This window comes from Cryptomeria japonica, chromosome 10, assembly GCF_030272615.1.
Source record: "Cryptomeria japonica chromosome 10, Sugi_1.0, whole genome shotgun sequence".
In the NCBI taxonomy this organism is placed as follows: Eukaryota; Viridiplantae; Streptophyta; class Pinopsida; order Cupressales; family Cupressaceae; genus Cryptomeria; species Cryptomeria japonica.
The window spans coordinates 64,379,157-64,404,524 of NC_081414.1; the positions used below are offsets into that span (position 1 = coordinate 64,379,157).

Sequence of the window (25,368 nt, forward strand, 5' to 3'; positions counted from 1 at the left end):
GCCCATGTCCATCATCACAGATAACGGTCTTCCTTTCAAAAATTAGGATGTCCGTGAACTCTGTGAGAAATTTCACATCCAACACCGCTTTTCCACCCCCTATTACCCACAAGGCAATGGTCAGGCCGAAGCGTCAAATAAGAATGTATTAAGAATCCTCAAGAAGACAGTCAATGATGTTGGTCGTGATTGGCATGTTCAACTAAATCCAGCGCTATGGGCATATCGAACTAGCATTCGAACCCCTACAGGTGCAACTCCTTATTCATTGGTCTATGGTGCAGAAGCTATCTTGCTTATTGAAGTCGAGATACCATCATTACGGGTTTCCTTGCATAATTTGATAGATGATGAAGCATATAGAGTATCCCGTCTTCAGGACTTAGAATTACTTGATGAGAAGCGACAAGCTGCATACAATCATCTCAAAGCCTATCAGTAGCGCATGAGTAGAAGCTACAATCACCGAGTTAAACCTCGTACATTTGAGGTAGGTGATCTTGTTCTATGAGAGAATCCTTGCAACCAACCAAACAGAGAACATCAGGGCAAGTTTGAATCAAACTGGCTGGGCCCATATGTTATCACTGCTATGTTTGGGTCCGGGGCATATCAGTTGACTACATCAGAAGGAGAACTGCTTGCAGATCCAATCAATAGCATGCACCTCAAATGGTTTTATACCTAAGTTGAACAGAGCATCAGGCTACCCTACATACCAGAAAATACCAAAAACATTCAGAAAAATGTCCTGAAGAAATACAAAAACATTCAAAAAAGTAAACAAAAATCATGCATCCAAACGGTGAACAACCACTCCGGTGGCACCTTGGGTAAGGACGATGGTGAAAACCTGGCAAACAGGTGCCACTCATAAAGGCTATGGCTCCATTGTCTTTCAGACTTGTTGCGATCACATCTACTTCATACACACATCCATCCATCCAGAAACCATGGCTTGTTATTCATCTGCAATTATGATAGTACTTCATACATCTTGCATCCTGCTTTTTCATAGTCATGTCTAAAACTGGGGACAATGCCCTTAACCTATTGATGGAAGTGGATTCTACATTGTCTTATGATTCATTAAGTTCTTCATTCAAAACAATCATCAAAATACCAAAAACATTGGAAAATGTCTCAACAAAATACCAAAAACATTCAAAACAACACAAAATCCAAAAAACATTCAAAACAATTCAAAATTGAAAAACATTGACAAACCATTGAAAAATCACACAAAAACATGGCAACACTTTGTACATACTCATCCGCACAGATACAAAACAAACATTGACATAATACTCACACGATGACCACTTATCAATCAACCACACAATCAACATCAACACTCAAGAAACTGTCTTCAACAAGGATGCATCCTTCCTTACCAAAACAAAGACAAAAAGTGATGTTTTCTTTGACAAGAAAATTATGTTAAGCTATCAAATACTTGGTTGATTTGTGAGTACAAACATTCGTTTATCTGTATCGGGATCTTTCAGCATTGTTTTGTATCGTTTGCGCATTATTTCCGATGAAGTTCTGGGGCATGTGCTAATGGTGTCTACGTGGGAAGTTCACCAAGCTATGTGATCTTATGCAAAATGTAGTCATAGATCATTACGGCTTGCTGACTACAGCGTATACCTCGACCATATGGGCATGAACCATTACCAAGGATCCTTATTCTTTATTCTTTATGTATATACTATTTGTTTGCAGGTACAATGCTCTTCCTTTGGTTCCTCCTACCTCATCCAAACTGGATAAAGGTTTTTATCTCTTAGTACGGTATGCACTTGTCTCAGGATATGATCAGCCTAAGATCAAGGAGGACAATCCAAGTCATGCATGAACAGAGATAATCCTTGTCTGTTCCGTAAGCAATACTCTGGTCGACTTGACCCTTATATCAAGTCGTTTGTATTAACTTGCTATATAAAATCCATGAAAGGAATACTCAGGTCATCTTGAATCATTATGTCAAGATGCTTCTATTCTCTTCCAACATTTTAAAGCTCAATGATGAAAATAGAGCACTATGGATCGTCATTTCATCTCATCTGTTTATATATTGCATTTTGTTGCATATCACCCATCCATTCACTCATTCATATATAGGCTTTTTCTGCGAAAAGTGACCATTAAAAACTGGTCTTGGATACAATCACGACCAAGTACTCTGATACATCATCAATGCATCATGCAAAGTCTCAAAAAAAAACCTTGCATTCCTCATGATCATATCATCATCACATTTTAGTTGCATCTTGAATTAAGTATATTCAGGTCATTTTTAACTTAACATTGCATATAGTTCATTTTGGACATTAATTTTCATTAAACATTTGCATCATTACATCAATCATAAATAATTAGATTCATTCATGGGATTAAATTGACTTTGATTATATTAAGTCCTTTACTAAGCATTCATATAGTGTTGATTATCCATCATCATTTTATCATCCTTTATCATTTATTATTTGCATACATTCATTTATAGTTCAAAGGTGCATTCATTCATTAACTAAGTATCTTATTATGCTCATTTTAGGATTCATTCACATTGCATTCATTATCCTCTTTTTTTTAATTGCATTAAGGTGCAGTTATTAAAACCATAAGTTATAATATCATCACATTATCATTTGTACTTAAATCATATTTAAAGCATTTAGAATCATAAATCCATTTGTTTCCAAAACACATTGGTTCATACCATTTTATATATATCCATTATACATAAGCATTCATTTAAACATTATCATATAAACATTTGTACTTTACATTTTGTTTATCCATATTACATTCATCTAAAAACATCTAGATGCATATTCATACATAACATCATTCATTCAACCATTACATTAACATCATCACATAAATCATCTCATCATTATATCAAAATAAGAAACACCAAAATCCTGTTCATAAATTATCATAAGCATACATCATCATCATGGCATTACATACATAAAAGCATTACATCAAAAATCAAAACAAATCATACATATATAAACCTGCATTCATATGTCAGTATCCAACATCATAACTCATCATAAAAACATGCATATAAGAAACATCTCATCAATGCATACATATACACATATCCATCTAAGCAATAAACTCATCATCTTGCATAAACATTCATACATAATCAACTGCATATCATAAAAATATGGGATCTCCTCATATATATCTCATCTCATATATCAGAGTGCAATGAAGTCTACAAAAATTAGCTACCAAGAGCCATCCAAGATACAGTCCAACAAAATAGACAATGATACAATACATATATGCATGAATGCTCTCTCAAATGCCACTCTGGCCAGATGCTGTCCCAACACCTCCACCTGCTCCACCACTGGTGCTTGCACCACTTGATCCATCTCTTCGTGGAGGCCTCATCGAACCACCACTCACTCCTGCATCCCCTGATCTCTCCCTCCGTAGTGGACCCATCACACCCCCACTACTCTGTACCCTCTGCGATCGCTCTGAACTAGCCTGTCGCATCTACGAATAGCTAAGAGCTCACTGACTCACTGGCACCACCTACTCGTATAAACCCCGCCAGTACTCTATCTCAACCTGTGCTCGTCGCATCTCCCTCATCACCTCCCCTATAGGCCCCTGTGCTCCTACTCCAATCCGCACTCTCTCTTGTAGCTCCACCAATCTCTCCACTGCACTATCTCTCTCCCGCAGCACCACCGTCAGTTCTGACTCCCGTGCAAATAGCTGCACATCCCTAGCTGCCACCTCCGCTTCCAAATCCTCTATCCGCGTCTGCAAGCGTACTATGATGTGATCCCGCGGATCTCTAGTGGCTCCCTCCTCGGTATCCATAGTTGCCTCCCCTGCACCACCCTCTCTAGTAGTCCCCTCCCCTCTGTCCATTAGGATCTCTCTCTCCATCCTTCTCCCACTCAGCTGAACTCCTCTCAGTATCAATGGTCCCTGTGATATCTGTAAAGGCAGTCCACCTCTCCCTCTCCGCTGACTCTGCATCCCCAATCCTCCACTACCTCCTCCACCTCCTCCATCTCCTCCACCACCTCCTCCTCCTCCGCCTCCATCTCCTCGACCTCCTGCCCTCCTCCGTCTCCGTCCCCTCTCATCCTCAAAAGCTGGGATCGGCTCTGCTAGATCCGATATCCATGGGATCAGGTGCGCCGCCCGGTACTGCATGTACTCATCTGTCACACCTGCATCAATGACTCTCGGTTGTATATCCCATGGTCTCGCCTGCAGTGTCCGGAACTCTGCCAGTGCTTGATCATAAGGTAGCACTAGACCCCATGCATACCTCTCTCGAATAACCCGCGCATACTCTCCAGATCCACTGGGCAGTCCCTGCTGCCATCCAAACTGCCTCATCACTCTCCCAGGCACCTGTCTCTCTACATGGTATGAGGTCCTCCCAATCAGGAATCGGGTCATAAAGACATATGGCAGTGCCTCTGCATCATCATCCCATGGCTCACACTCCAAGTATGGCCGCCATATAACTGCATCTAGATCATCTAATGCCCGTCGCCACCACTCTAACTTCCCCAGGTGGGGCTGACTCATCATGCCACTATATATAAACATATATGACTGGTCTACTACATGGAATCTAAGACTCACCGGTTGAGTCACTGGTAGATGCTCCCACGCCCAAATATGTAGCAGCGTCATGCCCACTGCTAAGGAACCCCTCCCCCGGTAAACCACCTCATGGAGCTCCTAGTACATGTGCGCCAACACGCACGACCCCCATGCAAATCGGGTCCCCTCGGTCATCATCATCTCGATAACCTGTCCCCATCCCACTGCCAAACCATGTTAATGCCTGTCTGGACACAACAGTCCTCCCACAATACCTGACAAAACTATTGGAAGAGGCTCATATAATACTGCTATGTCCTCCCAAGCAATGGAGCCATCATCAATAAATACATCCTCATCAAAAAATCTCTGCACTGCAAGAGTCCCCCAGGATCTGTCATATGTGACCAGCTCCCCCCGAATCAGAATCCGTAGGATGCGCCACACATCCTCCAAGGTCACTGTCATCTTCCCTTGTGCCAAATGGAAGGTGCACGTCTCGCTGTGCCACCACTCTGCTAGTGCTGTGATCAAACCATGATTCATATGAATCATGGGCATGTGCATCACCTCATATAATCCCATCGAGGCAATGCAATCAATCTCTGCCTGTGTCAATCGATCCCGCAACCCCTATGTCGCAAGATGGCGCTCACGTAACTGCAACACGCGCAGCTCCTCCTGCACATGGACATTCATCAATTACCATCAGTTGTTTTGTTTTCAAACTTTCTTAAGTTTAAACCTAGACTATCAACAGATACTTTGATCAAGTATCTTCGGGTCTAAACAAGTAAGCAATCATGGCCACCTAGACTTCAACGGGCATTTATCCTAACAAATGACCTAAGTCTCATCAGGCTGCTATGGTTCAAAACAACTCCCACTTCACCTCGCCATCCATCAATCATTGGCATCGGGAGATTTTCTTCATCCAAACTAAGGCATCTCTTTATCTCAAGGCAAAAACGCTATTTTACCATCAAAAGCGCTAGTTTCCCAACAATAGCGCTATAACCCTAACACAAGCGCTCAATCAACTATCCCATAGCGCTAAAACTACAACAGCACTAAATCAACTACGCAGTAGCGCTACTTGACATCAATAGCGCTCAATTAAGCCCTCAATAGTGCTAAAACTGCAAAAGCGCTAAAACTTGCATACAATAGCCCTAATACTGAACAAAAGCGCTCAAACAATGGAACAATAGCGCCATTGCGACACAATAGCGCTAGTTTATGGAGCAAAAGCGCCAAAACTGTAGTTCCAGCGCTCTTGCTCCGACTTGACTTAGACTCAGCTAAAAACCTATCAAAAATGCATAAAACTTAAGTTTTCAAATTTGCGTACCGCTGGTCCGTAGTCATCTGGGCGCTGGAACCGTCGGACTCGCTAGAATCTGTGCTCAGTGATCAGAATCGGCATCCTGACTGCTACTTGCTCCTCCAAATGTCCCTATCAGAGCTCTGATTTTCAAATGGTCGCGGTCACAAATGATCTTGTTTTCACCCCTTTCACTCCATTTATACCCTTCGCTGTCACCGTAACTTCTCCCAGCTCACTGCCGTGGTCCCCGTGAACTTCCCGAGCCCCCCATTTCTCCATGTTTCCCCCGTTTTCTTCTATTTTTCACCCGTATGCCTAACCTTCTTCTCTTCTACCACCCTGCCAATTTTCATTCTTTTTCGAGAGATCGCCCGATTTTTCAAAAATTTTCGGCCCATCTCTCGAGGGGGCATACCACCCATTAAATTAACATTTTATGGGGCATTTTCTTCACAACAGTTTTTCTTTCTTTAAAACGACGTGATAAACCGCACCGTCTCAAAGAAGGGCAAATATAGTCACACAAATCTGTCCAGCTTAATTAAATAAATATTCGCTATTTATTTGATTAAAAATGCACTAGCCACCAGTTAATTAAATTAATATTTAATTAATTCATCCTCAAACATTCTTCTATTAATTAAATAAATTATTGAATTTATTTTAATTAATTCATTAAATCAAATTCAAATCAATTAAATAAATAAAATCTATTTATTTAATTAAAATCCCCTTATTCCTCTTTTAAATAAATTAAATAAAACATTTATTTAAATCATTATCCCCACCCCACTTGCATTTTCCTACAAATACAACTTGCACACATTTATTGAAATAAATGAATTTTTATTTTAAATAAAATCCTATTTTCCATCACCCACCAAATCCACTTGCAAAATCTAATCCCCTTCTAGATTCTTCTAACCCCTTCCTGATTAGCCTAATCCATCCCCTAATTATTGTCACATTCCTAAGCAAAATGGAGTCACTTCTCAAAGACACCAAAGTCTTTGAAAAGCATTTAATGCTTTGTGTGTTCAACAAATTAACCCCCAAAGTCTTCTAAGACTACTAATGGCTCTTACATGACCATTTATGGCTCTTACATAACCATTTATGGTTATTTCAAACTTGTCCCCCCAAACATTTATTGTTTTGACCATATTCATCCATTTCACATTTGCACAAGAGTTTATCCATTGGATAAAAGCTTTATTCTTTGAATAAAGAGTTTATTCATTCAACCAACCTTGACTTTAACTCCCAAGGTCATATCAAGCATTTAATGCTTATTCCCTCTCCTCTCAACCTATCTCACATTGACACTTGTCATCCTGGGATTGGGTTGAAAGCCCTCACATGGATTTGAAATCATTCAATCCTGACCCTTATTGAGATTGCTCAATCTCAACCATCCATTGCTCCATTTTTCCTATAAATAGAGCCCATTTCTTCATAATCCAGATCCTGAAAACTTGTATGCATTTAAGCTATATGCATTTTAAGAGAGCATTTTAGCATAATTAACTCATATATTGTCATTTTGGTTAAAATAAATCACTTTAGTATCAATAGCTTAATATTTGCTTCTTTATTTACATTTAGAGCAATACTATAATCTCAATCCTCCATAAGCATCCATAGTGCAAAAAGCTGCTGAGAGCTACACTATTTTGGAACTTGGAGAGGAGAGGAACAAGAAAGAAGAATTCAAGAGCATGTTAGGAGGCATTTGGAGATGCCTCATCATATTTACCTTCCTAGTTAGACATTCTATTATGCTTTTGGTATCTCTTTTGATATGCTTGTGTAGGAAAGTATTTTGTTTGTGTTTTGTTATCATTCACTAAACCTTCCCTTTTTGCAGAGCATCAAAAACCATAACTAAAATTATTTATTATTCAAAACTTGAATTATAACTTGCGTAATAATAACAATTAGGAAACTTGCATAATAATAATTAAACGTGTAACTTGCATGGAGATGGAAACGCCAATAAATGTAATCAATGTAAGGAATTTGCATGAGGCGAAGGTAGTGTAAGTTACATGCAAGAATATCGCCTATAAAGTCACTAGTCCCAAAAATAGAATTTAGCTTCAAATCATATTGACATGGATAAATTGCTAAGTGGATCTTAAGAAGGTATAATTTAATTTACAATTATAAATTAGCTAAAACTAATTATAAATCTAAAAATTTACCTAATTTTAAATTTTTTATTAAACTAAAATTTATATATATTAAAAAAAAAATAACATTATACAAATTGCCACGAATTTAATTGAAATGGCATTTAAGAAAAAAAAAGATGAAAGGGAGGAAGTGGGAGTGGGACCCACAGGTCCCATCACCACTGCGGGTACTACGGAAGCAGGCCCGCAGTGGTGAGGGGACCCCGTGGTCCCCTCCACTACCCTACGGCCACTGCCGTGATAGTGACCGCAGGGGAAGTGGAGGGTACCACTTCCCCGATGGTTACTAAACTGCCTCCACTAGCCTGCATGCCGCCCGATACTCATAAATTCTGAATGATGTGATTTCAAAATTAAAATTGTTTGCAATGTTTAATATGCTCATTTTCGTTTGATATAAATTTAATAAAATATATATACATATATATACATATATACATATATGTATATATGTGTATATATGTATATATATATATGTCTATATATGTCTATATATGTATATATGTATGTATATATGTATATATACATATATATATATGTATATATACATACACACACACACATATATATGTGTGTGTGTATGTATATATACATACATACATATATATACATATATATATATAGACATATACATACATACATACATATATATATATATATACACACACACACACACATATATATATATATAGACATAAATATAAGAGAGATATAAATATAACAAAAGGAATTTTTTATGTGAATATGAATTTAATCACAGAGATGAAACAACCCAGGGAGATTAATTCATTCCCAGCAATGTACAGATAATTGAAAAATAGATGATTATGTTGAGTTAAACAAAGCTTTCAGAGGAAGGATTTCAGGAGCTAATATTTACAGAGAGGGATTTATTTCCTTATTCACAAAGAGATTTATTTCTACATATAAAAATAATCATGAAATCAAATGAGAGTAAAGATTCATTCACAGGGATGAATAACACAGAGGTTTATTCACAGGGAGACATATTCTTCAATTTCAACTGATATTCACAGAGAGATTTTCTTTCAGATTTCTATTCGAAGAGCCAGAGAAATGAATTTGAGGGAAGAAATAAGGATTAAGATTCAAATCACACAGCGAAGAGTTTTAATCTCAGAAAAGAGATTTAAAAATAAAGGAAATATGATTTTTGCACAGATCTACAATCTTTGGAAAAACAAAAAGAAAGATTATGTGCATATTTCCTAAATAAAATAAATAATAGAGCTGCCTTTTATTCCTAAATAAGAAGAAAAGATTTATTTATTCATTCACAGAGAGAGATTTATTTATTTTTATATTCAATATCATCTCTAGTTTTCAAGAGAAAACAAAAAAGCAGAAATCTGATTTTCTACCTTTTAAATAGATTAAATAAAATATGCAAGAGAAGTCTACATTTGTATTTAAAAAGAGAAAGAATTATATCACTGCAATTCTTTAAAGAAAACAAATAGATTTTTTTCCTATCTAGCAAATAAAAAAAATGATTTCTTTCAGAAAACTATATTCAACTAAAGAATCTAGAAACTATATATATTTTTTGATAAATACAAATTCCTCATATGACAAAAGGAGAGAACTTGGTTTACTAAAGCTTGATGTTGAATCTTCTAGCTATCCTTTGATCCTTCCTTGCAACTTGAGAGAGATCCTTCGAACAACAACTTAAAATCCCTGCAACAAAAATGAGACTACCAAAGAAAAACTTGGGAAATTTCCTTCAAAACATAATCAACTCCCTTCTTTGAAACTTGCATATCATTTTATAAGAAAAATCCCTCCCTTCCACTATCTAGAAAATTTTAATTAAAAAGGAGGTTCTTTTCCAATATTGGACTCATGCAAATTGATTAAACTTAGTGGGGAGTTACATGCAAAGTGGTGGAGATTCCTCTAGAAGCTTCTTATTCTTCCAACAACATGTGCCATAATTGGGAGTGGAAAATAAATAAATAAATAAAAATAATTATATTCTCCAAGTGTGTGTGTGTGTGTGTGTGTTCATTTTATTCTTTTATAACATTTATTCAATCATTTTAAGTAATTTAACCAAAAACATAATAGAATTGTATTTAAATCAAAAAGTGATAGAGGAGGGTTGTGACAGTCTCTTTATACCCTGTTCATCACAATACTTAACAAATTCATCAAATGTGAATTCACCTCCTTGGTCTGATCTTAAACACTTCAAGTTCTTACTGGTTTCCTTCTCAACCAGAGCTTTAAATGATTTAAATTTATTAAATGCTTCTGATTTCTCTCTCAAAAATGTTACCCACATCATTTTAGAATAGTCATCGGTGAAGATCATGAAATACCTATCACCATAATAACTCTTTGTTCTCATAGGGCCACAAAGATCAATATGTACCAAATCTAAAACATTCTCATAAATACCTTTCTTGCACTTGAAAGAAATAGAGGTCATCTTACCAATTTGAAAATCTTTGCATATCACAATATTCGGTTTGACAAGTTGCGGTAATCCTCTTGCAACACTTGACTTGCTTATCTTAATCAAATTATCAAAATTAACATGACAACATCTTTTATGCCATAACCATCTGTCTTCCATTCTTGCAACCAGACAATTATTAACATTACTATTCAAATGGAATAAGTTACCTCTAGTTTGCTTCCCAATAGCAATCAATTCACCATTACCTCCAAGAATTTTGCAGACTCCACTCTTAAACTCAATCAAATAACCTTTATCATTGAGCTGACCAACACTTAAAAGATTATGCTTAAAATCATCAACCCAAAATATATCATCAACATTACTCTTTTCATTTAGAGAGATTGAACCTTTACCTTTCACCATGCAAGGAGAGTTGTTTCCAAATCTAACAACACCTCCATCAAATTCATTAAGGGTTATGAACTTACTTTTTTCTCTGGTCATGCGGTGTGAGAAACCACTATCTATAATCCATTCATCACTATTCTCCATATGAGATACTAGTGCCTTTTTATCCTACAGTTCCTCCTTCACAACTACAAACACAATTTCTTTATTGTCATCTTCTTCTGACTCCTCATCGGTCACACCTTCATCTACTGCAACATAACAATGTTTCTTGCCCTTTCCTTTGAATCTTCTAAACTTTTCTTTCTTGGTGTTAGGGCAGTTAGCAGCAATATGACCAATTTAATTACAAGAGAAACACTTCAAAGGTAGCTTTCCTTTATACTTACCAGTGCCTCTTGAAAATCTCTTTGCTAACAATGCCTCAAGTTCCATCACTTGATCTTCATTGTCTTCATTTCCCCAGTTACAAGTCCATGACTTGTCTCGCACTCATAATTTTGACATATATCTTTTCCTTTTCTAGCAGATGAACCAATAACTGAAGCTTTAAAGGCAGATTCAGTAGATTTTGTCACACTATTGTCAAAACTATTGAACTCAAAAGTTGTAAGCTTACCAATCAATAAATCAATAACTACCTTATCCTTTGAAATAGATCTAAGTTCTTGGATTGCCGATACTCTTATAGCATACTAAGGTTGAAGAGTTCTGCGCATTTTACTTACTATTGTATCATCTTCTATTTTACCTCCAACACTCTTAATGTCATCAACAACTTCTTTGATTCTCTAATCATACTGTCCAATATTCTCTCTGTCAAGCATTCTTATGTCATCTGACTTTCCTCTCAAGCTTTCCTCTTTGGCTCTTTGAACATGCTCATCTCCTCCATAGATTGTCTCTAACTTTTCCCAAACCTCACCTGCAGTTTCCAATCCCAGAACATCAATATATTTTGAATCAAATAAAGTACTTACAATAGCTTTGAGGGCTTGCATGTTATCTTGTTGTTATCTGAGTTCATCCGGTGTCAAGGGAGTAGTGGTAGGAGAAACATATGTTATTTCAACTTGCTTCCAATATTGTGCACCAAGACCTTTGATGTAGATCTTCATTCTATCTTTTCAGATCTTGTAGTTATCCTTATTGAACTTGGGACCCTCTTTCTTCATCATCTTGAATTCCTCATAATCTTTTCCTCAAGTGGTTAGGCTTTCTACATACAGAGGACCAAAAATCTGATACCAATTGTTAATCCTATGAGGATTCGGTTAATACTGAGAGGGGGGGTGAATCAGTATTAAGACCAATTCAAACTTTAACTCAAAATAAAACTTATCTCACATCTGAAACAATTTAACAAATATCTCAACTTCTATAATTAGATTTAATAACCTCTTTATCAGATTTTCTTAGCACATTAATCAAATCATTTATCAATACTTTCACCACCGAAGCAATCATATAAACTTGATCATTTACCAACTTATTAACCTCAATAAGATCAAATACTTTCTTAAACAACTTCTTATTAGTACCGATAACCTCTGATAAACTTCTGATAAAACATCATAACTGGTGTCTCTAAAATAATGCATGAAATGAAATATAAACAAGAACATCACATGAAAAATATTCTACACATGAACACCATAAGTTTTTGAAGTGGAAACCCAAATAGGGAAAAACCACGGTGGGAGTTGGCACCCACAAATATTTGTACTATTTAGAAGTACGTCCTGTTAGGAGCTTGCAATACACCCGGTTAGGAGCAGACCCTGTTAGGAGTCACCAGGTTAGGGGATTTGCCTTGCAGTCGAGTTAAGAGCTTGATGATCTGTTAGAATCAACCTCGTGAGAGGATTTAAAACTCTTTTGAGAGCTGCCCTGTTAAGGGACTTAAATGTTTAAGGCCTGTTAGGACCTACTCGGTTAAGGGATTTAACCTACTGCAACTGTTAGGGAACAACAGTAAGAAAATGATTTGTTTACTTGCACTTCTTTGCTTGCTTGATCAGATCCGGTTATACACAACACTCTGCAACTCTTAAGAAGATCTCACACTTCACTTGGATAGCTTAACATATTCTCTAAGGCCACCGATACAATAAACATCAACTGTGTCAACCTAAATAGCCATGTCAACTAGGTCAACCACAAAACCTAATTACATCATGAATTTTCAATTAGATCACAAGAGATCATCATAGATCACTATACAAATCATTACAATACAATATCAACTGTTGGTTGATCTTAACCCATCATGGAAATCCGATATGTATCCTCAAAACACTCTACTAAGCGTTTCGTTGATTCCCAAGAAAATCTTCCTTGAATCGCACCAAAACAACTATCAAATCTTTCATGCGGGTTGTGTCATGTTATCAACTTCATGTAAACTCGTTGTCAATCACCGTAATAACAGAAATCATTATCGGTTTGATGATTTCTTCATCGATACTTAAACCCTACTAAAACCTTAGCAAAACTTCATCAGAAATTTGAAACACGCCTTCCGGTAATAATCACAAGTTCTAGTTCTGGTCATATACTCCTTCCCATGATACAAGTTCACCATCCAAACTGCAAATCACTAGTCATTGCGGATCAACCGATCCAATCAAAACAATTATGCTTTACCGGTTAAAGTCCTATTTCATAGACTTTAGTTCCCTGTCGGTAAACCCTATCTTCCAATAAACCAAATCACTTAGATGACAAAACAAAACATCAGGAACATCAGTTGCCAGCAATGACAACACAAATAACTAATCATGTCATCTATTCATAGAATCTCAATCTCTTCATCACAAATAAACTTCTATCCTTTACCGATGCAGTCATCCAACTTCAACTGCATCACCTGATCTGCATTAGTTATGCCAAATGCCAACACGGGTGACTCTTAATAGGGTCTACTCCTAACCGGGCATATTTATAAGACCTTAACTGGTCAAGATTTCTATTCTGTAGATAGTGAATCTTGTGGGTATTAACTCCCACCATGGTTTTTCCCTTTTGGGTTTCCACGTATAAATGTCTTGTGTTATGTGGAATTTTTTTATTGGGCATTAGCTTATGTGGTGATATTCCTCTTATGCTTGTTAAGTTTTAAGTTGTTTAAGTTGGTGATCAGATTCATATTGTTTTTGCTTGCACTGATTCACCCCCCCCTCTTAGTGCCTTATAAGTTTATCACTAAATATCATTTTTTAATTTGTAAATATAATTATTATAAAATTCTAATTTTTCTTAACCTAAATTGATTTGCATTTGATCAATTACATTTATTTAATTAAACTAGATTTATATAAGATAATTATTTTCCCTAGATAAATATAAATTTTAAATTCCTCTATAAAAGTAAAATTCAAGTTGTACATTTGAAGTATTTAATCAGATGATACCCAGGGGAGAGGATCCAATTTGTATCTCTTAAAATCCTATGTGACAATTTCAAATCTCTCAATTATTTATAACAGTTTACATGGAAAGTCTCTTGCTTATAATTAAGGTTTTAGGCCCACATAATCAAATATGATGTCCCATCAACACACTTTTTATTGAGGTGTCCTAAAGGGAACCAAAATTTGTTAGATTGGTAGTCGCACACTAAATCATGTTTTATTGGTGCTTTTATGTGGCATCACATAATTTGTTACTTTTTAGATATAAGGAGTAATTTTCATTCAATTATGAGTACTCATGATCAACATTAACCACCTTAAAGTCAAAACTACTAGTACTATATTATTAAAAGTATTGTCTATTAAATCAAAAAATGTTGTCGCAACTATTGGAACATGCTCAACTAGTAAATCCTCTCCTCACTATGTACTATATTCATGCTCAAGGGAAAGATGGTTGAAAAAGTTTCCCTCCACTTAAATACTACACACTTCAATAATCAAACAGTCAATAGAAATTCGACATCTCATCCCTCACTCTTTATTGGATAGAAACATTATAACTAGTGGTTGCACCAAAATGAGGTGCAATGGTTATGCCGATAGTAAAATATACTTTGATATTGGAGGTACAAAATACAAGGCATTTATTAATCATAATACTTTGCAATATATGAATATCTAAGTATAAATGAATGCAAATTAATTTGAAACTATGGAATCCATTGTAAAAACTCACTTGCAATACACAAAAAAACATTAAGTTCACAAGTAAAGTAAGTTGTTTTTTTACTTCTTTTTATTTATTTAACCCTTAAATTTTATTTGTTTGACTCGCTTTTCTAAATTATATACTTTATTTTCCCATAGTGTTTCTAGAGTCTTTTCCCCCACACTTGGAATACATGGCAATGAGTCTTTTTCTAGAATTCTCTATGTTAGAATTCAAAAAATGTAAAAATCTATAAGAATTGATCTGTGAATGCCAACAAGGCTACATAGAAGATACAAAAATAATAGAAAGAAAACAAATAGTCTAAATTGGCTACATGGTGAGAGAACTAAGGCTTCAAAACATGCTATGTGCATCTCAAAACATACTAAAAGTAAGTGGATTACAGCTTTGACTGCACAGGCAACAAGTCTGTCATTGTTGAAGCCTTCAAAAGCACTCGTAATGTAAGATATCTTGCATTGTTTTATGGAAATGGAATCAAGATTGACTTGACGCCATTGAATTGTATTGTATTGTTATTAACAAAGGGAGTTTGCAGGGATGGGGTACAACAGTGGTTTTAGGAGTAAATGTGACAGAGGTACCCATAGACTGTGTAGAATTGCTCTGTGGTAAGACCATAAAAGGTTCATTATTTGGAGGAATGAAGGCAAAAACAGATCTTCCCCTACTGGTGGACATGTATATGAAAAAGGTTTTCCTCATCATCAAATCATTCCAAACTTAGCATTCTGCGTCTGAATATATGATCATGCAAACAAGATGCTTCAAACTTTACTCTCCCACTTCTGGCATTGACTTCAAACTTGAAAGATGTAATTGTTTGTAATATGATTATTCTGATTGTGTTTGCTGTTGTATCAGGAGCTTCAGCTAGATGATTTCATTACTCATGAAATCTCATTTCCAGAGATCAACAAGGCATTTGAGTTGTTGACAAAAGGAGAGTGTTTGAGATGCGTCATGTGGATGAACAGGGCATTGCATTAGCTTTCTACACCTAGTTACAGAGAACACTTGGGTTTCTTAGTATTTTAGCCTATTGTAGAGAATATATATCTTTACATCTCTGATCCAACCATGTTACTTTCTGTCATAGAGGGAAGAGGTTTTGTACTCCTTTTTATAATGAAGTTCTTACTGTTTTGGGTTTGTTATTGAAATTTTTTGATCTAAAGTTTCAAATTACGGCCTCGTTTGAGTTCTTTAGCAGTGAGATATTTTGCTGGGACATATTATTGTAATGCATAAATTAATTGAAGAAGTGGGCTGTTTGAACTATCTTCACCACATTCTAGTTGTCTAGAATTGAGCACTAAAGTCGTCATAAATTGACAACTTCCATATGGAAGAATAGTATAGATGGAGTTTTGAGTAGAATAAATAGAAAATACCAAAACTTGATTCATTTCTGCATGCATCATTAGCATTACTTTTTAACGGATTCCACCTTCGCCTGTCATCATTGAGGGCTAAAAACCATTCAATCGAGATGATGTCAAACGTTGATCATGTAATTAGCTTGCCTCGATTCAAATAAGAAACTCTGATTGTTTGGTCAAATAGGTATATGTAGGGTTGGAATGTTGTGACTAGGGGACATTTGCCTTTGGAGTTATTTCATACGTTTGAACAATTAGTTAGTGAGGATAGGCATGTATAATTGATTGTTCCATATTGGCCGGCTGACTTTACTTTGTAATTCTTTTATGTTTAATAAATTTTTATCCTTTTTGTTAAAAAAACAAGAAACTCTAATAGATGAATCTAAATGGAAAATGGAACATAGATATAAACTCCATGATTTTTTGTAGGACCAACTATATACATTTACAAAGCAAGGGTAGTTCCTCTAAGTTTGATTCTTACACTAACTTCAGCAAGGATTTAGTGGAGTAGATGTTGAAGCATGATTTGATGGTGAAGATGATGAAGCATGCATAGGGAAATTATTTCATGGTATTGAACTTCATTCACTTTTGTATTTCAATTTACTTCCTAAAATTTTGTATGTAGCATTTGGTTATTTATTTTGTTTATGAAAGTCTGTTTCTTTTTTAACAAGCAGGCTTCAACTCTAGTTATAATCGTGAAACTTCATTTATTTTCGTATTTCAATAGTAGCTTGGAGAATAGACGACTATGTAACTTTTCGTGAGGTTTGGATGTGTAGCCTTCATTAAAGAAGGCGAAGAAAGCTCACAATATGCACTTAGATAAAGTGCTTGCAAATCTGAATCTCAAAGATTCACCCTTAAAGAATGTGATTGTAGAAGCAATGAAAGAAAGAGAAAATCATAACTTAGATAATACTAGATATATGTGAACAAACCCCTCAGGGAAAAAACTCCACCACAAAAAGAGAGGCAAGTATATTAATAATCCAATGAGAGACTACACAACAACACACTTCTTTGAAGATCTTTGTAGAATCCGATAATACTTGGACACCTAAACAAAAACTTGATACAAACCACTAGCTAAAGACCCCAATTATAGAAGCTTTGGGGAGTGAATACCACTATGGTATCACAAAAGAACAAACAACAAAACTAATTGGAAAAATCCCATGCATACCTTCTTGGAATCATGCATGCAACCCAAAATAGTCACTTACAAATGCTCTTATAACTGGCATAAGGCATCTTACCAAACTAGGTGCCTATGGACCAAGATAACAATATTCTATCATAAATCTTGTCATAGTATATTATGACATATGTCATAACTATCATAGATTCTCTTACAACATCATACATGTGTCCAACAAACCCAAATTAGAAGATTCCAAAGGGGGTGCCTAGCTCCTTTGTCCTTTTCTCAAAGTCCAAATGGTAATTGTAACTTCATCTTTATGTGAGCTCTTTTACCATCATTGGTTAAATGGTTTCATCCCTTATGGGTAAATTATAAATGACATCAGGGGAACAAATAATAGAAGGACTTACAAGGTTGATGACACCTAAATCCTAATAAAAAGGACCCACTAAAACATAGAGTAAATCCATCAAAACACCAACACAATCATTAAATAGAGCTTGACAAGTTATAGGTGATTTTAATTCAAGTTAAATAGATAGGCTAAAAATAGAATGGATTCGTCGATTTAGACATTGAACCATTGAGCTAGAGTTTGATTAATTTTTAGGGCAAAAACATTGGTCCATTAAAGAAAAGTGAATAAGTTGAATAGAAAAATAGGTCCATTGAGATGATGACATGACTGTTGAATGATTGTTTGACAATTTTGGACTATTGGAAGGATGGAAAATCTAGCAAAACAAACCCACCAAAAATCGGGATGGAATTGTTGATCTAGAGTTTGGTAATTTTGGATAGTTTGCTTAAGTATGTTCAAGCTAGACTAAATTGTCAAGATATATAATGGATCCATCAAATGTTTAAACTTTTGGTAAAAATAATTACTACACAGAAAATAAAAAGACAATTGCCTAGATACTTATGGATTGTAGGATGAATTCAAGCACTAGTCGAGCACATTGAAGACACACCAAACATGGTTGCATTCTCTAGATGTATTCAAGAAGGTGTGATTGACAGTATAGGATCATAATGGAATTAACCATTAATAACTACTAGATTAAGGATAGATAGGGATAAGTACGTACATGTTGAATCTCTTACCAAAGGGTGCTACAAGATGTAAGGTGGAAATGTCAATTTAAATGTCCTCATACCAATTGTAGTTCTACATAGAATCTTCACCTTCCTAAAATTTATTAGGAAAGGTTAACCTAAAGGTGAAAGGTTCTATTTTTTAACCAAAAGTCCATGACAAATATTTCAATGAATAACCTTCTTGCAGAAAAAAAAAATTGTGGGAAAGTAAAAGAGAGATGTACATAAGTGAAATCATTAAAATTCAATTCTCCACTAAAATTTTGCAAGTTTGCAACTATTTCTTTTTTCAAAAGATCCTTTTTGGCAAGAATTCAATAGAAGTATACATTAGGGTTTTGAAAAAATGGAAGCAATCGAGCTTAATTTCATAATTACAAAAACTTTCACATTCTAAAACTTCTGACACTTTCACCAATGTGTAAGAAAATGATGGGAATAATTTCGCTAAAAAATCAACATTTAAGCCACTCAAAAGATATTTTGTAAAAATTACTACAAGGCATCAAGACGTATGGATATAAATAAAATAATTTTGCTAAGAAATCAACATTTATGCTACTCAAAAAATATTTTGTAAAAATAACTACAAGGCATCAATAGGTGTGGGCATAAATACACAAGTCTTGATGTACACCAAATGTCTATAAAGTCCCTTCGAACAAAGATTCAAACACTAAAAACTACCAAGCAAAAACTTTGTGAAAATGGATGAGATTTTGAGAGAATTAAATATTAGCATAGAAGTCTAGTAGTCCTTTGCACTCGGCAATTTCCAAAAATATTTGGAATGTGACAATTTACTAAGGAAAACATTAATCCATCATTGATTCTAAAAGTAAATATCATTCTTCTTTAATTTGTAGATATTTATGATAATTATAAAATCCCAAGTTTTATTAATCTAAATTAATTTGTATTTATCAACCTCTTTTATTTAATTAAACTAGATTTGTATATTTTTTTTCCTAAATAAATACAAATGTGAAATTTCTCTACAACAATAAAATTCACAATGTACATATGAAATATATAATGAGATGATATGACTTGGTAGTTAAGCACCCCACTTTGTGCCTCTTAAAATCTTGTGACAATTTCAAATCACTTCCAATTATTTATAGTAGTTTACTTGGCAATTCCTCTGCTCATAAATAAAATTATAGTTCAACATCATCAAATATGATGGCCCATCAACATGCTTTTTATTGAGGTGTCCAAAAAGGTGCAAAAAAAATCAAATTGGTAGTTGTGCACTAAACCATATTTTACTAGTTCATTGATGTGGCATCACATGATTTGTTGCTTTTTAGATATAAGACATACTTTTCATTCAATTATGTGTATTCATGATCAATACCAACAACTTTAAAGTCGCAACTTGTGGTGCTATATTATTCAAAATATTGACCATTAAATCAACAAATGTTATTACAACTTTAGAAACATGTTCAACTATTGAATCCTCTCCCCTATTATGTATATTGCATCCGTGCTAAAAAAAGTTTGTTTGACAAAATTTCCTTTCGATTAAATGCTACGCATTCTAATAATCAAACAACAATAGAAATTTGATATCTCATCCCTCACATTTTATTTGATAAAAATATTATAATCGAGTGAATGAAAAGTAGTTGAATTAGGAAAATCACAAATGATTATTTTCTCTATATTGCCCACCTTTCAAGCCCCACCTAATCCATAATAAGAGTACAAATAACATCACACATTATAATAGTCAAACAGTCGTAGATTATACATCTCTTCCCTATAGAAAAAAATGAGATATGATTGTTCTTTTTGATTGGTCAGAACTTACAAAGAATCTAAAGACCCCTTAAAATATGTTTCTTTCAACTCACATGTCCCTCGCTGAATTAAAATTATGTGAATTGCAGACATGCCAACAGCTCTTAACCAAAGACAGCCACAACTGAGCCTTCTTCTACTCTGATTAACAACACAATGATAAAAAATCAATAAGAACAATGCCGACACTGTTATATTCTCTCAATCATGCTTCGAAAATTATATAGTAGAACAGAGCATTTGTCTTTAATGTCTGCATCTAACACAGCTTTCTATTTAGTCCTCTCTTCTACAACTCCAGTTCATTGTGTATGTCATACACCACAATTGCCTACAGCCATGAACAGAACACTTGACAACTCTAAGGGAAAAGTCATCACTTGTAAAGGTAAGCTGTTATCTAGTATGATTTTTCCCAGTTGAATTATAATCTTACATCCAACCATTGAGATTTTGAAAGAGAAATCTGATGAATGGTGGATTTGTTGAAGCTGCTGTGTGTTGGGCACCTGGGGAAGCTCTGGTAATGGAGGAAGTTCAAGTGGCCCCACCGCAGGCTTTGGAAGTTCGTATCAGAATCATATGTACCTCTCTGTGTCACACTGATGTCAGTTTTTGGAGTAATAAACAGGTTGGTACTTTTTAACTCATTTGCATTCAGCACACCTCTGTCATCAGACATCTGTAATTGTGATTCTTTGATGTGGAATGGTCAGAATAACACAGGGTATCCTCGCATTTTTGGCCACGAAGCAGTTGGGTATGTTGTTCAGTTCTCATTTCATGGTTTCAGTGACACTAATTTTGTCAACTGATCAGATTTTAATTACGGGTTTGTATGGTGCAGAAGAGTGGAAAGTGCGGGGGAAAATGTGAAGGATATTGAGGAGGGAGACCTGGTGATACCCGTGTTCATGCCGCATTGCACTGAGTGTGTGGATTGCAAGTCAACCAAAAGCAATATGTGTACCATATTAGGAAGTAAAAGTGCAGGGCTGATGACAATTGACAATAGCGCCAGATTCAGCATCAATGGGAAACCCATATACCAGTTTTTGGGTGTTTCCAGCTTCACCGAATACACTGTTGTAGAAGTTGAGTGTGTCGTCAAGATAGATCCAATGGCTGCCCCTGATAAAGTTTGTCTTCTTAGCTGTGGAGTCACAACAGGTAAATATACGGTGCTTAAGACAAATGGAATTGCCAAATTAGTGGTGTCATGAAGTCATAAAATAAGTCCTTAAATATATATGACTGAAGAATTTGAACATCCCCTTTGGTCTTCTGTGCACCCACAAGCCTATCTTCTTTTCTTTAGAGTAATGTGGTTGTTGATCTACTCATGAAGCTTCTGTGCAGACTGCAGTGTGCACTCACCTACCAAGAACCAGATCTTATGGGGCTGGGTAAGAAGGATATTTTCAGCTGCCTCTGTTTTCATTCCCGCATGTTTATAGCAGCTCTGTCCTCTTCTTCTAATCTAGATTGCTGAACTACGGAAAGTCTCTGCTGCTTAGTTTTAATTGCATGACAAATTGTGGTAATATTACTTAATTGGCAAAAATGGGGGAGCTGTTCCTGTAAGGAAGAGTAAGAATAGACTTCAGGACATAATAGCCAGTGAGAGTAAAAGTTGCCAAAAATGAGTTATATAAGTGGTGATGAATATGTTGAATAAGTAGGGTTTGGACAAAGCTAATTGGTATTTATCTGTGGTTATTAGATAGATTCTAAGTTTGAATATGTCTTTAGAGTCTCTAATCTTTTCTCACATTGCTAGGGAGTGGAGTAGAGTAGCAGATATCTGAACACATGCAGGATTGGAATGTTGGGGCAAGTGAGATTTGCCTTTGGATTTATTTCATATGGTTGAGCAATTAATTGGTGAAGATAGAAATGTATAATTGATTGTTCTTTGTTGACCTGATGATTTTTCTGACTTTGTAACTCTCTTTTATGTTTATTAAACTTTTACCTTTTTTAAAAATTAAAAAAAACTAATTACCTTTATGTTGTTATTTTTCAGGGTTAGGTGGGGTTTGGAAGGTGGGCAATGTAGAGAAAGGCGCAACTGTGGCTGTCTTTGGTTTAGGAACTGTTGGCATGGCTGTAATTCACCTACACTTAATTCACCCAATGAAAAATACAGAGGATTTGGTTTACAGATTTTATAGCTATTTCAAGAATTTTCCTTCTAACATGTATAATTGCAGGTTGCAGAAGGCGCAAGAATCAGAGGTGCATCTAAAATCGTCGGTGTTGATGTGAACCCTACAAAATTTGACATTGGTACTGTGATGGATTTGAACCTGCTTCAAATTGTTTTGCATTAAAATAGATCATTTTATTAGATCCTTGGGAAACCAATCTATGAACTAACTTATAATGCCAGTTGAAAGAGTTAATTTTCATTTGTAATAAACAATAAAACTTATCTATACTATTTGTATCTGGCAGGAAAGAAATTTGGTGTTACAGAATTTGTGAATCCTAAAGACCATGAAAAGCCTGTTCACCAGGTTTTTCTTCTTCAATTCTTATATTTTTAACAAAGGATAAATGTGATGGGAGTAATGAAGGTGAGCTAAATTTGTATATATTTTATGACAGGTAATCAAAGAAATGACTGGAAGTGGGGTAGACTACAGCTTTGATTGCACAGGCAACAAGTCTGTAATTGTTGAAGCCTTCAAAAGTACTCGTAATGTAAGATATCTTTCATTGTTTTATTGAAGTGGAGTCAAGATTGGCTTGATGCCGTTGTATTGTATTGTTATTAACAGAGGGAGTTTGCAGGGATGGGGTACCACAGTGGTTTTAGGGGCGAATATGACAGAGGTACCCATAGACTGTGCAGAATTGCTACGTGGGAAGACCATAAAAGGGTCATTCTTTGGAGGAATGAAGGCAAAAACAGATCTACCCCTACTGGTGGACAAGTATATGAAAAAGGTTTTCCTCATCTTCCAAACTTAGCATTTTGAGTCTGAATATATGATTATGCAAGTAGGATGCTTCAAAGTTTACCCTCTCGTTTTTGAAATTAACTTCAACCTTAATAGATGTAATTGTTCTGTAATATGATTACTCTAATTGTGTTTGTTGTTGTATCAGGAGCTTCAGCTAGATGATTTCATTACTCATGAAATCTCATTTCCAGAGATCAACAAGGCATTTGAGTTGTTGAAGGAAGGGGAGTGTTTGAGATGCATTATGTGGATGGACTGGACAGCACATTGCATTAGCTTTCTAAGCCCAATTACAGAGAACGTTTGGGTTTGGTAGTATTTTAGCCTATTGTGGAGAATATATATCTTTACATCTCTGATCCAACCATGTTTGATCATAAATAAGTTAGGTTATTTAATTAAATGAAATATTTTAATCTTATAGTCAATTTGTGTCCACATTTAAATGCAATAACTTTTCCATTTAGATTGTCTAAACAGGGCTTTTTAGAAAAATGTATAAATAAGTTCAATTTGAATCTAATTGAGAGAGTAATAGGCATACATCTCTTCGGATAAGTTAGACAAGTTATGACATACGTCTCGTGTGTCAAGTTTGCCAATTTGTATCGGCTCTCATAATGGACTCCATGGGCATACATCTCTACCATTAGTTTGCCTAAATTATATGATATGAATTCAGCAACATACATCTCTATCACAAGTTTGTCCATATTGTATGGATTTTATATATATATTGAATGATATGGAGTTGTCACATGGTTCATTATGTGTTTACAATACTTCTAGACCCTTGCTAGAACTTGTCCCCCGAATTTGTCAAGTTATATGATATGAATTTTATATATATATATATATATAATGAAATGGAGTTGTCACATGGTTCATTATGTGTTTACAATACTTCTAGCCCCTTGCTAGATCTTGTCCCCCAAATTTGCCAATTTCTATCAACTCTCATAATGGAGTCCATGGGCATACATCTCTACCATTAGTTTGCCTAAATTATATGATATGAATTCAACACTATCATAAGTTTGCCCATAATGTATGGATTTTTTATATATATTGAGTGAAATGGAGTTGTCGCATGGTTCATTATGTGTTTACAATACTTCTAGCCCTTTGCTAGATCTTGTCTCCCAAATTGACAAAATAATTCGAATCAATGTTACTTTCTGTCATAAAGAGAAGAGCTTTTCTACTCCTTTTCATAATAAATTTCTTAAATTAGACATAAAGGGAAGAGATTTTGCTAGGACATATTATTGTAATGCATAAATTAATTGAACAAGTGGGCTATTTGGACCAACTTTACTATCTCGAATTGAGCACTTAAAGTCTTCTTAAGTTGACACCATGTAATTATATATGAAAGAATAGTATAGATGTAGATTGAATAGAATAAATAGAAAATACCAAATTTTAATTTGTTTCTGGTAGTGAAACATCATTTATTCATTTAATTTATTTTTAAATGATGTATTAACTTATGCATATGTGTCTTGTTTAATGGTTAAATATATATATATTCTTTTTAAAAAGGATGATTACTTACTACTTTTATATTTTTATGGGTAATTCGAAGTTGGTAGAGTTGTTATGTGAGGAGTAGGTTTCAAGTTCAAGTCACTTACATGTAGTCAAGCATCTCTCCCAATTAAAATAGTAAGTAATGAACTAGATTTAAAAAGGTAGTTGTGTTAGGGTAGTCTTGACCCCTCTTTCTAAGTTATAATTTAACCATGGGACTAATCTCACTTGATTCCAAGTAGCCATTACCCATTAACTCACATGAAATATTCAAATTTAAACATTCGAGTGTTGTATAAAGAGAAC

General features: G+C 35.1%; 1 protein-coding gene across 1 annotated transcript; it reads left to right on the forward strand.

Annotated features, from left to right (window-relative positions):
* Positions 1-20,659: 20,659 nt before the first annotated feature.
* On the forward strand, positions 20,660-24,286 carry LOC131855761 (alcohol dehydrogenase 1-like). The gene is made up of 10 exons (XM_057964507.2): positions 20,660-20,948; positions 21,052-21,191; positions 21,277-21,320; positions 21,408-21,730; positions 22,587-22,669; positions 22,774-22,849; positions 23,018-23,079; positions 23,171-23,266; positions 23,357-23,512; positions 23,675-24,286. The coding sequence occupies exons 1-10, from the start codon at positions 20,768-20,770 to the stop codon at positions 23,843-23,845; spliced, it is 1,332 nt and encodes a 443-aa protein (XP_057820490.2). The 5' UTR covers positions 20,660-20,767; the 3' UTR covers positions 23,846-24,286.
* Positions 24,287-25,368: the final 1,082 nt, after the last annotated feature.

Bases quoted from the DNA above. Each gene is read 5' to 3' on its own strand.
- LOC131855761 (XM_057964507.2), top strand. From the start codon at position 20,768: ATGCTTCGAAAATTATATAGTAGAACAGAGCATTTGTCTTTAATGTCT. The intron at 21,321-21,407 runs GTATGTTGTTCA...TGTATGGTGCAG, and splicing joins TTTGGCCACGAAGCAGTTGG to AAGAGTGGAAAGTGCGGGGG. The intron at 22,670-22,773 runs GTAATTCACCTA...GTATAATTGCAG, and splicing joins TAGGAACTGTTGGCATGGCT to GTTGCAGAAGGCGCAAGAAT.